The sequence below is a fragment of the Gekko japonicus genome, unplaced genomic scaffold, assembly GCF_001447785.1.
Source record: "Gekko japonicus isolate JY-2015 unplaced genomic scaffold, Gekko_japonicus_V1.1 scaffold1631, whole genome shotgun sequence".
Taxonomy (NCBI): domain Eukaryota; kingdom Metazoa; phylum Chordata; class Lepidosauria; order Squamata; family Gekkonidae; genus Gekko; species Gekko japonicus.
This window is the reverse complement of record NW_015168700.1, coordinates 39,420-53,912: the sequence shown is the minus strand read 5'-3', so window position 1 is coordinate 53,912 and position 14,493 is coordinate 39,420. Positions and strand designations below refer to the sequence as shown.

Here is a 14,493-nt window from a genome sequence, read left to right as displayed (position 1 = left end):
TGGCAGCTTTCAAGAAGAGGCTGGATGAATATTTGTCAGAGATGCTTTAGGCTGGTCCTGCACTGGGCAGGGGGTTGGACAAGATGCTCTGTATGGCCCCTTCCAACTCTATGATTCTATCCAGAGCACAGACTTAAGAACAGCTTTTTATGCAGAAATGAGACTGAGTACATTTAAGCTGGTTACCTTGGAGTGTTCTTTTCCAGAAAAATCTGCAGCTCTGAAAAGCAGAAGTCAAGGTTTATCTTTCAGAAGGCAGCTCATTTGAATTTGACTGTTTTGTTTGTATCATAAAAGAATGGGAAGACCAAACTCGGCACGGTTTCATTGGGGATCACTTGAATTCAGTGACCTTCATTCAGTTCTTTGTTCTGCCTCTTGTCTGCTTAAGCAAAATAACTCTGCATGACTTCAGTTTCTCTTACCTTCCACTTTAAGGATTTACGAATTATGTATGTATATATTGTTGTGGTTTATCTTAATAATATTATCTGGTGCTTTCGGTGTTCAAAACACCTCACCTGCACATGGATCCTGCTCTAACAACACTATAATGTAGACCACTCTTATTACACCTTGATTTCAGTATTTAAATCATGTCACATTTTTTTATTACAGTAATAGTTACAACCACCCTATAAGGTAGCCAGTATGATGATTCCACTGTTTCAGTGTTAAGAACACCTCACAAATGTTAGGACAGCAATCCTGACAATAGCCCTATAAGGTAGGGCAGTATCATTCCTCCCGTTTGCAGCATTTAACAATACCTCTACTATATTATCACAGCAATCCGGACTAGGTAGGCCAGTATTATCCCCCTGATTGCTGATCCCCCTGAGGCTGAGAGAGAATGTGTTTCTTGAGACTCCCTAATGAATTTGAGATTTGAACTGGGCATCTCCTGGATCACAGCCATTATGTTACAAAAGCTCCCAGGTGTGGCCAGGCTTTTATCTGCAATGATTTTAAGAAATCATGAGGCAAAAAAGGGAAACAGAATTAAAACAGGGGTGTGCCTGAGACCCTTTGCTGCATTCGGGCATCAGTTTTAACCAGTTATTTAGCCATGATATGCACAACACACACATTGTTCCTTCCCCTTTCTTGTACAGAGAATTACAGCTTAAAAACTAAGTCTTTTTACCCATGACATATGAATGCTGGCACATGGGTTAGCCAGAGTTAGTTTCCCCTATGAGCCAGGATGCTAAACCTGGATTAAATTCTAGTTGAGAATCTGCTGCCTGTGCCATGATTATTGTTTCTCTGCTTCTGGTCCATTTTATGCTGTTCTTCCGCCTTTTTTAAGTGTCTTGCTGACATTTTATGAGTGTCACCTTGAATTCTGTTGTAGTGGGAAAGGCAATGTAGAAATTTTAAAATAAGTAGAATAAATAATTGAAGATGACAATAAAAAGGGGTAATGAAAGATAAACTAATGTCTGCTGAACAAAATGTAAAATAAAGGGATGTAAATCTGTATCAGATAATTTGCAAAAGGAAACTGCAGTTTTGATTCTGGACATTTTATTATTTTTATAGCACTGGCAGAGGATGTTCTGCACAATACAAGATAGGGGCATAAATTAAGCATTTCACAAGACTTCATTTCAGTGGGGGTCGGGGACTTGAGATAGAGAAGGAGTGTCACGTACATATATGTGAAGAATGAATGTTCTTGCAAGGAGGGTTTTTTGTTTGGTTGGTTTTTTTGTTTGTTGATATGGGGGGGGGGAATCAAAAAAGAAAGAAAGTCCCCAAACAGAGATGGGATTAGTGTTATAAAACTCAGTGGAGTATCCTAGCAGCTTGTCCATGACTGTATTGAATGATCATGGAGAACAAGACAAGCTGTGCTGGCAAGCTGAAAAAAATCCAGACAGGCACGCTTCTTTTGCTTTCCAAAATGTTTGCAGTCAGGGTTGTTGTCATCATCCCCATTGTTTGTCTTCATGTCTGTAGAAAGTCCAGCAGTGTGGTTTTTTTTATTCTTGAGTGGGTGGGCAGGGTGTAAGCCATGTTAGTCTGTTGCAGACAAAATAACCAAGAGCCTTGTGGCAGAAGCTCTTGTGAGCCAGAACCCAGTTGCAGGTATGGTAGGGGTCTGCAAGGATCTATCCTAAACATATATTGTTGTTCTTGTTAGTCATTCAGTCATGTCCAATTCTTGGCGATATTGTGGGCCAGCTCTCTCCGTGTTTTCCCATCACTCCTTGGCAAATAGAAGGGGAAGTCATGGAAGCAGTGACAGACTTCATGTTCCTAGGATCCAAGATCACTGGAGACGGTGACTGCAGCCATGAAAAATTAAAAGATGCTTGCTCCTTGGGAGGAAAGCTATGGCGAACCTGAACAGCATAATAAAAAGACATCACCCTGCCAACAAATGTCCGTATGGTCAAATCAATGGTATTCCCAGTATGGCTGCAAGAGTCGGACCATAAGGAAGGCTGAGCGCTGAAGAATAGATGTTTTCAAATGATGGTGCTGGAGAAGACTTGAGAGTCTCTTGGACTGCAAGGAGATCAAATCAGTCAATCCTAAAGGAAATCAACTGACTGTTCCCTGAAAGTTGAAGCTCAAATACTTTGGCCACTCCTAGAAAGTGAAAAAATAAAAAATATAAGATTATCCAACAAACTTTTATAATCCACAGTAGGGTCTTGAAAAGATAAATTTAACTGTAAGTCCAGAAAAGTAGTGACAGATAATGTAACTGTAGATTCGCAGGTGAGGGGAGAAGGGCTAACGGAGCACACTAGGTTTAGGTGGGCTGAATGAATGGATTGATTGGACCGGTCACTGGGGGGGTAGCTTGTTTGAATCATGTATAATTTCAGAACTGGTGCCAAAGGAGTCAGTTCTGACATGAATGGTCTCAGCTTGAAACATCTTCATCTCTCAATAAACAACTCACTACCCACGTGTTCCCCGGAGAGCACTGTGATCAGGGACGCAAAATTCGCTGGCTCTTCCAGGCCCCAAGGTTATTAGGCTGGCGACTATCAGGGCCAGAGCCTTCTTGGTAGTGGCTCCATCCTGGTGGAATGAGCTTCCGGAAGATATCAGGGCCCTGTGGGACCTTCTACCGTTCCACAGGGCCTGTAAAACGGAGCTCTTCCACCAGACGTTTGATTAGGATCTGCATTTTATACCAAGGAGTGTCCCTGTGCCCTGGTCTACCTTCTCTATCTCCAGCCTACGCCCTGGCATACCAGCGCTGTCTCTGGCCTGTGCTCGCTGCAAAATAAGTGAGAGAACCAAGCTGGTGTGGAAGCCATTAGACCTATATGGCCACCTAAGCCAGGCCATAAAGACCGTTTGCTCCTGTTTTATTTGGATGTTCCAGTGCTTTTAGGTATATTTTAAATTACTGTTATTTTATGTGATTTTTTTAATGTCTTGACAACCTTTTAATTGTAGTGTACTTCATGAAATGCAATGTAAGCTGCCCTGACTCTGCCTCAGTGGGGAGGGTGGGATACAAATTGAGATAAATAAATAAGAAAGTGTTGTTGGGAGCAAGTTTGTTCAAGAGTCTGACAGTGGGTGGCGGGTGGGCTGGGAGAGTGAATGCCACCTGCCCTTATGTGGGTGTTCCCCTGGACAGGGCGGGGGGGTCAGCCCTGGTCGGTAATCACTTTACCGTTTCAGGGTGGATGGACCTGGGAAGGGAGGACCACCCACCCCATGCAGATGTGCTCCGGGAAGGGTGGGGGGTGGCTCTGCCCAGTAGTCATTATGCCAGTGAGTAGAGGGTGAGCCCGGGCTGGGTGGGTGGGTGGGGGGGTTGTCCTGGTTTGATAATCACTTTACTGTTTCAGGGTGGATGGGCCCAGGGAGGGAGCACCACCCACCCCTGTGCAGGCGTTCCTTGGGCCCCAGGCTGGGTAGGAGGGTCAACCATAGTCAGTGATCACATTGATGTTTCAGGGTGGATAGGACTGGGGAGGGAGTACCACCCACCCCTATGTGGTTGTTCCCTGGGTCTTGAGCAGGATGGGAGGGTCAGCCCTGCCCAGTTATCATGTTGCCGGTGGGTGGAGAACAGGCCCGGGGAGAGAGCACCACCCACTCCTGTCCGGTTGTTCTCCGGGCCCCCAGCTGGGTGGGAGGTTCTGCCCTTGTCAGTGATCATTTTGCCATTCCAGAGAGGATGGGCCTGGGAAGAGAGCACCACCCACCCCTGTGTGGGTGTTCCCTGGGCCCTGGTCATGGTGGGAGGGTCAGCCCTGCCCAGTGATCGCGCTGCCAGTGGGTGGATGGTGGCCCCGGGGAGAGAACATCACCCACCCATGTGCTGGTGGTCATAGAATCATGTTGGAAGGGATCTCCAGGGTCATCTAGTCCAACTCCCTGCACAATGCAGGAAATTCACAAATGCCCCCCCCCTTGGGTCAAAGAGCACACTGGCAGCCATGAAACGTCTGCACCTCAATGCCGTCACCTGGCCACCCATTCCCTGAGTCCAACCCACAGATGCCTCTCCTGACTCCCAAATCTTTCCCCCAAAGACTGGCCTCATTGAGAACATTGTTGCTGTAGGTCAGCATTCCATATCAATGGTGTGGTTTGGGAGTCTTTCTGTCATACAGAGTCTGGGTTGTTGGGTGCCAGGTCCCTCCAGCGGGGGACCCAAACCCCTCCTCCTCTGGATATTTTAGGTTCTGGCTGCTACTCCACCAGTGCCCTCCTGCCACAGCCATGCAGAGAGTCTCAGTCACCAGGTCCCTGTCACCCTCCCATGCAGGGTGAGAGGGTTGCTCCTAACCAGTCATCATTTCAAAAGGGCTGGGTGGTTGGCCACAGGAAGACACAAGCGCCTGCAACTGTGCAGGTGTTCCCCAGGGAGGTGGCTTAGCCAGGTCTGCTCTGTACTGTCTGAAACCAGCTTTGGACAGCTCTCCCAAAAGCAGTTTCCTGGGGGCACCTTGCTGGGGGGAGTCCGCTACTTGGACCGCCCAAACCCGACAGGCACTTAACGTGTGCAGCATGTGGAGGGTCACCCCAGGGAGGGACTGTGTGAGTCAGAGGCCTCTAGCTCACCTGAATCAGTTTTTGTCACTCCTGAACCAGTGGGGGTGACGTCCCACTGAAAAGCATTGGCTTTGGCGACCTTTTTTAGGAGTCTTTAGCTCAGGCCCCTGAAGTCCAATGGGGACCAAATTTGGTGGACACATTGAGAAGAGTGAGCTAGAGGCACCCTCAAAATTTGGAGCCTCAAGACTCCCCGGGGGGCTTTTTTCAATCTGGACCGGTTTGTGAACCAGTTCATGAACTGGCTGTGGTTTGGTTTGGAAAACGGTCCAGGAACTAGGCAGATACAGTTCATGAACTGAACCAGCATCTTGGGGCAAGAGCCCATCCCTAGTAGCCATGTTCTATCCTGGTCATTTTTTAATCCTAATAGAAGTTTGTTTCTGATCAATAATTAAGGTTTGTATTTTTCTTGACACTTCAGAATTTTTTTAAAAAAAACCTCCTGAATTCACTTTGCTTTCCCCCCTCCCTCCCCCAGGATGCAAAATTTGTAGAAGAACGACGGAAACACCTTCAGAATTACTTAAGAAATGTTATGAACAAAGTAATCCAGACTGTGCCAGAATTTACTGCCAACCCTAAAAAAGAGACTCTTATCCAACTGATGCCCTTTTTTATGTAAGTACTGCTCAAATGAATAGATATACCATATATTATTAAAGTTATTTTTCTTTCTTATACAATTTTTAAAATATTAACACTGACTGCTCAAAAATATTCACAATACAGCGTTGCGTTTTGTTTTTAAAAAATCACACATTAGAATTCAGGTAGCCTGGATGTTGTTAGTGAAGTGAAATATTAAAGCACACAGTTCTTTTAGCAATGGCTGTACAGCTTTTGTTGCTTAAAACTATATGGATTTTGACAGAAATGCAAGCAAGAGGAAAAGCACATCGCTGGTAATAGCCAGCATTCCAAGAAACTAGTGCTGTGTAGCTGTGCTTTTTTGCTTTTTAAATTTCTGCTGTGTCTAGATAGGCTTTCAACGACAGATGTTCACGAGCAGGGGGTGTTAGAGACAAAAAAAAGTATAACATGAATTCAATTAAGTATAATATAAAAACAATAATTTAAAGCTGCATCAAACAGCAGTGAAAAAACGAGTTAATTCCCAAATGCCTAGAAGAGCAAAAAATTGCCTGTGTGACAGAAACCGTGTAAGCTTACTAAGGCACAAGAGTGCTGCCTAGAGTGTCTGCAGCCTTGGTCCCTGGGGTTTATATTACAATAACCCATTCATTTCCATTCCACATTGGCCCATCCTGCCAGACTTAATCCTTTTTTGTACAAAGAACAATCCAGTTTTGACCAGACAACCTATTTGTTATGGAAGTTCAGGGCCATTGAGGGGTGGGACTATCATTTTACTAATTTTCTGATTGGTATCAGTAGCCTCTAACATCAGAGATGGGGCCTTGCATGGGATTGGCTTCATCAGCTCATCACTCTTGGGTTGGCTTAGGTCCAAAACCATTAACCATAAATGTCTGGATATTTGGGATTTTCCCTTCCCTTCAATCTTCCGTAGAAGCTGGGGTCCACAGGAGGCTGGGTAGGGGTTAAAAACTCCTCCAACATCTTGTTACTGCAAGGTATTCTACACATGCTCTGAGGAACCTGCTATAGTCTAGGTAACATATTTATCTGAGTTAGATCAATTTATTGCTTCTTATTTGAAAGTCTTTAGGCTGTGTTATAGTGTACCTGTTCCCTGTTTTTCCTCTTTTTTTGTCCTTTTGATTTGCTGTGTGGACTTGTATCTAGTCGTGGACCATAATAAATCATTAATTTCCACCCCTGTTTTAGAATCCAACCACCCTTTCCCCCCTTTCTTGTCCTCTTTCTTATAATAAACCTTTTTATAAAGACTTTTAAAATTTCTTTTAGTACAATCTATTTCTCTGGGATACTTCTAATCTCTTCCAATCCAATTACCGTTATTGGCATGTAAGACTCGCAAACTCATATACAACAATAACAACAATGACATAAAATAATACTACAAAAAACTGATATAAAAGGAATTGCCATATAAATATGCCAGCAATAGAAAACTGATCAATTAAATAAAGGGTGAATAGAAGTAGCACCAGAAAGAAATTTTGCAACAGTTTCTGTTATCTCACAATTTGGATTATCAAGAAGAGTAAGGATCTTTAAACCATCAGAATCTATATATCTAATAGCGAAGGCGCCCCCTGCGTGTGGATATCTAAATCCGTACATCGGGGGCACCTGGGGGGCAGGGAGATTTTCCTGCACACTTGGGGCAGTTCCCAGGTGTGCACAAAAATCTCCCCAAAAGTAAGAGAGCATTTCCTGCGCATGCGCAGGGAACGCTCTGAGAACTCTTGTGGTGTCACTCGTTGGGGTGTGGGGTGCAGGGGTGCATGCGATGCAAAGACGACAGGATACAAACGGCTGCAGGAGCTGATCTGAAACCTCTCGGCTTCCCAGCGTTTATTTATAAGCTCAGTTTTCCCCCATTTCCCTCCCCCTCCTTCTCTCTGCGTAGAGGAAAGTTTCAAGCATTCGAGCATCCTTTTGGAGTGTGTGTGTGTGTGTAAGCTCTCTGTTATCTCTGCCAAGGTCACACTGACTGCGTCATTAAGCAGTACCTCATGCTCTTAGCACACAAATACTTTCGGGTTTCCAATCTCCAGGCAGGAGAATAGTGCTGCACTGCTTTCCTATACTCTGCCATGGGCCGGTGGCTGGAAGCCACTCAGTCCTCGCCGCCGGAGCTGAGGTGGGGAGAGAGGAGGAGATTGGCCGAGGTGGGGGGGGAGGAGACCGATGGAGGGGGAAGAAGCGGGGGGGAGATTGGCGGGGCCCGGTGGCTGGAAGCCTCTCAGGCCGCGCCACCGACACCAGGGAGGGAGAGGGGGAGGCTTGATGGGCCGGTGGCTGTAAGCCACTCAGCCCTTGCTGCTGCTGCTGCTGCTGCTGGGGAAGGAGAGAGGAGAAAGTTCGGCAGGCCGAGTTCAGGCATCTCGCCGCCGGTGCTGGGGAGGAGGAGGGAGAAGGCTTGGAGAGGCGCAGGCCTCGCTGTAGGTGCCGGGGACGGGCAGGGGAGAAGGCTCATCTGTGGCTGCTTCCTTCTCCTCCCCCCACCCCCGCGAGCATCGCAGGTCCCCCTTCTTGTACTCTTCTAATTGAGTCAAAATAGGGTTTAAGAATTCTAGATATAGCGCATAATAGAAGGGGCACTGTAACAGAACATAGGAGATCGTTTCAATATGATCGTTTATGCATCAGAGAAGGGCACGCCCTGAAAGCGGCTAGATAATAAGGCCGAAGGAAGTACATTGAATCTTGCCATAGAAAGGGCTCTACGGAGTTTGGGAATATGAAGTTGATAGAGATAAGAGGCAACTTGGCCAATTTAAGGGAATATTCCAAAATACAGAGGTGAACAGGTTTTTTTAGTGGCGTTATATAATGAATGTGACTCAGAGCGAAGTAGATTGGTCCTTATAATTGAAAAAGCCTTGGAATTAGAAGTAAGGAGTAAGGAATCTAAAGTAATCTCCAGAGATTTAATTTTGGATTCTAGTTAGGTAATCCAATTTGAGTCATTAGATTCTGATAAAATTGATAGGTGTAACTACAAGGATCCGAACTGAAAAGAAGGCAAAGCCAATACTTGATAGTAGTAAGCCATGCTTTAGTTATCAGCATGTTCTGGCCGCATTCCAGGCATAAAGCTGCATAGGGAACACACATTGGAACCCCAAATATTTTCCTCAAGAAATAAGACTGAGGCTGTTCTATGGAGTTTCCAGCTGTATTGATCCAAATGGGCACCCCATATAATAGCTGGGCCCCTATTTTTGGCATTAAAGGCTTTTAAAGCAGCGGGTATGTAATGGTTACCTCTTCCTGAGAAGTAAAATTTAGAGATTGCTGCTGCATTTATTTTAGCTGCATTAATTGCCGTTTTTTGGTGACAAACCCATGTGGTGTTGGAGGTGAACACCAAGATATTTAAAGGTCTTAACCTGTTCCAAGGAATGTCCATTAATTTTCCAATCTTAGACCTTCCAGGAATTGGAAAATACTAGTACTTTGGACTTTTCATAGTTTAGCTCCAGATGGTTAGTGGCACAATACTCATAACAGCGATTAAGTAAACACTTCAGCCCCAAATAAATAGAGGACAAAATAACCGCGTCATCAGTTTACAGGAGTAGAGAAATATGTGCAGAGCCAAAGTAAGTTCCTCGAGACAGAATCAAAGGCCCCTTTAAGGTCCAGGAAGGTCCAGGAAGCTTACCCTTTCTTCTTTTTGTATATTTATTTATCAGGTGGGAGCGGAGAATACAGTGATCAAGAGGAGATTTCCCTTGGCTAAACCCTATTTGCTCAGGACCAAGGATCTTAGAGGATGAGATCCAATTATAGAGCTTTAGTTGTAAAAAATTAGCATATAATTTCCCTGTTACAGAGAGTAAATTTATTGGCCTATAGTTGGAAGGGTTATGTTGTGATCCCTTCTTATAAATGGGCACAATAATAGCATTGGACCAGGCCACAGGCATCTAACCTGTTTTATTTATCATTGTAAAAAAGGAGGTTGGGGGAGGCCCACCAATCTGGGTCAACTTTCAGGATCTCAGGGATAATTTCATCTGGCCCTGGAGCTTTACCTATTTTTAATTGATCAAGGTTATAATTTCTTCAGGGGTAACAGAAGGCCCTCGGGGAGATCAGCCAATTGAGAATGAGGGAACTCATTAGGGCAGGAGAGTTCCTCTTGAAATATGGAAGAAAAATATTGAAACCATGTTCCAGAAGGGATAACAGAAACTGAGGGTGATTTGGCACGTATAGCACCAGCAATTTGAGGCCAAAACTGTCTAGAGTCACTTGTGTCCCATTTTTAAAAAGGTTAATGATCAGTTACCATCCAGTTAACGTCCGATAAGCCTCCTCTCCATTATTGGGAAACTTTATGCTAGGCAAGTGGTTAACAAACTTGGATCTTGGATGTCAGAACAAGGAATTCTGGGTCAAGAGCAAATAGTTTTTTGTAAGGGGGAATCCACCCTAAATCACTGCATGACTCTTACGCAGCTCGTTAATAAGTATAAGAGGCAAAAAGGCGCCAAAGTATATGCAGCCTTTCTAGATCTAAAAGGTGCTTTCGATTCAATCATAATAAAACGTCTATGGGAAAAACTTACGTTGATGGGGATGGAACCGAGGCTTTTACATTTAATAATGAAGCTTCATCATAATATGACCTGTCAAGTTAAGCTTAACAACGTTGGTGACCTAACTGACAAAATTACAATTAATATAGGAGTCAAACAGGGCTGCCTTTTAGTGCCTTTTTTATTCAACCTATTATAAATAATTTGGCACCTACCTTAGATCCGATCAATGGTCACAGTCCTAAACTTGGCTCGATCCCCATTATACTACGGAGTACCAATCTGGATTGAAGCCTTAAAAGGGGATTTGAAAAGAATTCAGTCCAGATTTTTGCGGAAAATTCTTGGACTTCCCTCGTGTGTTCCTTATGCAGTTTTATGCTTAGAAACCAATCAAAGGCTTCTATCAACCAGAGCATGGCTGATAACAACTCAGTTTTGGCTTAAACTTCATTTCCATGCTAAAGCTAAAAGTATTATTATATGCTGAGTCCCATCTCTGTCCATGGCTTAGATATGTAGAAGAGAAACTCTCTACAGTGGGAATATCCCCAGATTATTTAGCTCCCTTTTCAGATAAACAAGCCTATGCTATCATTAAACAAAGATTTCTCGACATTGAAAGGCAAGAACTTACGGAACATGCAGCGGCCAGCAGATGCTCCCCAAGTAGGCTGGGGTCTTTTGACATGGGCTCTACTGCAAATATCCGTTTAGTTTAATAGCCCCACATCATCACAGAGCATACATGCTTACACGCTTTAATGTTCTTCAGAGGTGGTTTTAGGGAGGTACCGCCAGATACCATATGTAGACAGACTTTGTCCTTGTTATCTAAAAGATATAGAATCCACTACACACACCATACTTCATTGCCCCCTTTATGAGGACATTTTACCCCATTTTATTACTCCATTTCTAGAGGGTAAGAGCTGGCATTCTGATGACACAATTATTCACTTTCTGTTTAATTCTAATTGCGAAATAATGGAGGCTGTTGCAAAATTCTTATATTATGCAATCAGAAGACGAGGCTTAAATAGCCAAGTGTAAGTGACTGATGCATCTTAGTATTTTGCTGAGACATTTGTGGAAATAGCAAAAAGAAGTTTTCCCCATTGTTTATTGATAAAAACCTGCCTTTTAATATAAATTAGTTGGCATAACTGATGTTTAAGAATTCGATATTCCACTGGAAGTTGTGCGGCCAAGGAATTACGGAAGTTCCGGTATATGGTACGAATGTGACTCTTTGTCAAACCACTGGAGTTTTGGCATATGCTTTTCGTGATTGGTATTCTTTACTTCAAACCTCTGGTGCAATGAATTGATGATAAAAGATATTAAGTATTTGAAATAAAGAATTGCCTCCAAATGATCAGAGGAATTTATTAATGCAGATCTAAGCTCAAGACGGCATAGATTTGAATAATTGTGAAATTCTTTGGCTTAACTCAGGGGAACGAAAAACCCTAGGCGTACAGGGTATTTCTTGTTCTGAGGTTGATTTGAGCACCCCATCTAGATCAACGCTAAGCATCAAAGGTAAATGATCGCTAAGAATCGGGGTACCTATTTTAAAATCAGAAATATGTGACCAAAAAGAAGGGGAGAACAAAATATAATCAATTACATTGCAGCCCAATGAGGAAATAAAAGTAAATTCACCTGAGTTGCCAAGTTTCATTAGGCCATTTAAGCAGAACTTATGAAACTGTATACAAACTTATGTTAATCTTAAATCAGCTAAATTAGAAGTATTATCCTTAGAGTATCTTGGGAAAGGAGAAAGTAGTGGAAGAAGAGAGTCCTGGTCAAGATACAGATTTTTGAGAAGGAGAGACATATCATTGCCAACTCTGGCATTAAAATAATCCGCAATGATTATTTCAGTCAATGGGTACTGGTGTTCTATACCTTCTAAGAAAGTGGTTAAGTGGCTCCAGTATACATGTGTAACATCTTTATCTGAAGGAGGAATATATATATTTACAATAATTAAAGCAAAGTTTTCGTGATTGAAAAGAATGGCTTGGGCAATAGGGTGACACTCTTGGAGATAGAGCGTTTTTAAGTTTAAACTGGAGGAAACAAAAATAGTTAGCCCTGCTTGGGGGTGGCCTCTATTACTAGTTTTTGAAGCTAAGAGGGAATATGAATTGTATCCGTTGAAATATAAGTGAGTAGTAGCCCAAGTTTCTTGTAAAAGGACTATATCAACGTTCATAAGGAATGTAATAAATTCATAGTCCTTTTCCTTATTCCTCCATCCTGCTGTATTCCAAGAGGCAAACCTAATAGATGTGGATGGCGATGGGGAGCATTCAGGTAGTTAATCTATTTCAATAAATTGATCAAAATTATTACTATAATTACTCATAACACAGCCATTTCTTGAGTTATCAATAGGACGGCAGGGAGACAGCTGCTTTAAGGCTGCAGGGACAGATTCCCCAGCTTCTCTACATACAGAAGTAGGACTGGGAGGTGCATGATGTACAACAGTCTCTACTGAACATTCCTTAGAAATCTTGGGAGCCAAGGGATCAGTAGAAGCCATTTTTGCACCAGGCCACTGACTTAAAGGATCACTTTGAGTGCATATATCATTATCATGTGCAACACTATCTAAAAGCCAGGATCTCACTAAATTCAATCTATCTGTAATTGATCTTTGTTCAGCCAAAGGTAAGGTCTTAAATGATTCTAAAATTTCAAACTCTAAAAGACTATTGTCTAAAATAGGGGATTTTTCAGAAGGTTCAGACCATGTAATTAAGTCATTAGACCTATTACCAACATTGACAACATTTGAGACAGCAGGATTTTTTTAGAGAATTGGCCTTCTGAGTAGTGTCCAAAGTATCGGAAGGAGGGTTATCATAGCGAGGACTCATGCAACATGAGAGCTTGGGAAGCAATGGACATAATGACAAATCCTTAAACACAGAGATAGGGAAAACTCCCTTGGAGTATAAAAAATCCTTATGGCGTAGTAATAATCCCGGGATAAAAGAAGAACTGAAGGTCAACAAAACTTTTTGGACTTGGTGAAGTTCATTAAGGGATTCAATTGATTTAATATCCACGTATCTGATATGCTGTCCGAAAAGCTCCCTTAAATGATTCTGGACAAGCAAAGGTGACCTCCAGGAAGGGATGGAACCTTTATATCTGCAGATTTGTAGATATATCCTATTTGGCTGCAGAATCAGTTGAGAAGGCTCTAATCTCTTCTGGAGCCTCATTAGATGCTTTCCCGCTTCCTTTCTCTGGGCTCCAAGAGGAGTGCACAGATTCCTGACTCTGAGGCGAGGCAAGAGAAGAAGACCCAAGAAGCTCTACCATCTCGTCAGCAGCCTCCACCAAGGGAGCAAAACGGTTAGAAGTAGGAACTTGAGACTGAAGGTTACAGGAAGCCAGGAAATAATAATAAGCCAGGAGAGCCACAATTACCATCAGCCAAAAGACCCATATTTGCTTAGCTGGCATGAGGACTTGTATGTCAAGGAGGCTTGCAGCTTACCTGTTGCACCAGCAGCAGCTGATTCATGGTGAGAATCACCTGCCAACTGCAGGCCCCATCAGGGAAGGGACTTGCCCACTTTCCTGAACTATGGGGCAGGTACAGCATTGGGGACAGTGCTCAGAAGAGCCACAAGTGACATACCAAAAACCAAATTTGTCTTCCAAGCCACTGACTATCACTGCTCTTTTATTTATTTATTATTTAATAATAAAACTTGTATCCCTTTTCTGCCTTTAAAGTGCCACCAAGGAAACTAACAATTTAAAACATGCATGATAAATACATGGTCCCCATAGGGTATAATGGAGCCAAAAAATACAGGGTTTGGGGTTTTTTGCACACCCCTGTTTAGAGCCATTAAAATCAACATCCCCACATATCATTAAAATAATTTTGAAAACAGAATTAACATACATACAAAACATAAATACAGCAATTAAAACTGGTTAGGAAGGAGGGATCATTGATGGAATGCCAAACAAAATAAAAAAGTCTTAACTTGCTGGCGGGAGACGGCAACAGAAGGGGACAGACGAATCTCCCTGGGGAGAGAGTTCAAGAGCTTCAGTGGAATGACTAAGGCCCTCTCCCAGGTTGCCACCCACCTAATCACAGAATGCAGGGTCACCCAAAGCAGGGTCTAAAAAAACGACCATAGCAGGTGGGCAGGTTCATAAGTGAGTATGTTGATCCCAAACCATATATGGCTTTGAACGCCAAGACTAGGACCTTGAATTGTGCCCACAAACAAATTGGGAGCCA

At 43.2% G+C, this 14,493-nt stretch overlaps 1 protein-coding gene across 1 annotated transcript in view; it reads left to right on the top strand.

The window, feature by feature from the left end:
- Positions 1-14,493, top strand: part of SNX29 (sorting nexin 29) — a 206,519-nt gene that overhangs the window by 181,010 nt on the left and 11,016 nt on the right. Inside the window, exon 20 of the mRNA XM_015415493.1 lies at positions 5,522-5,661. Within this exon, the coding sequence (XP_015270979.1) occupies positions 5,522-5,661 (140 nt within the window). The remainder of the gene's footprint in view (positions 1-5,521; positions 5,662-14,493) is intronic.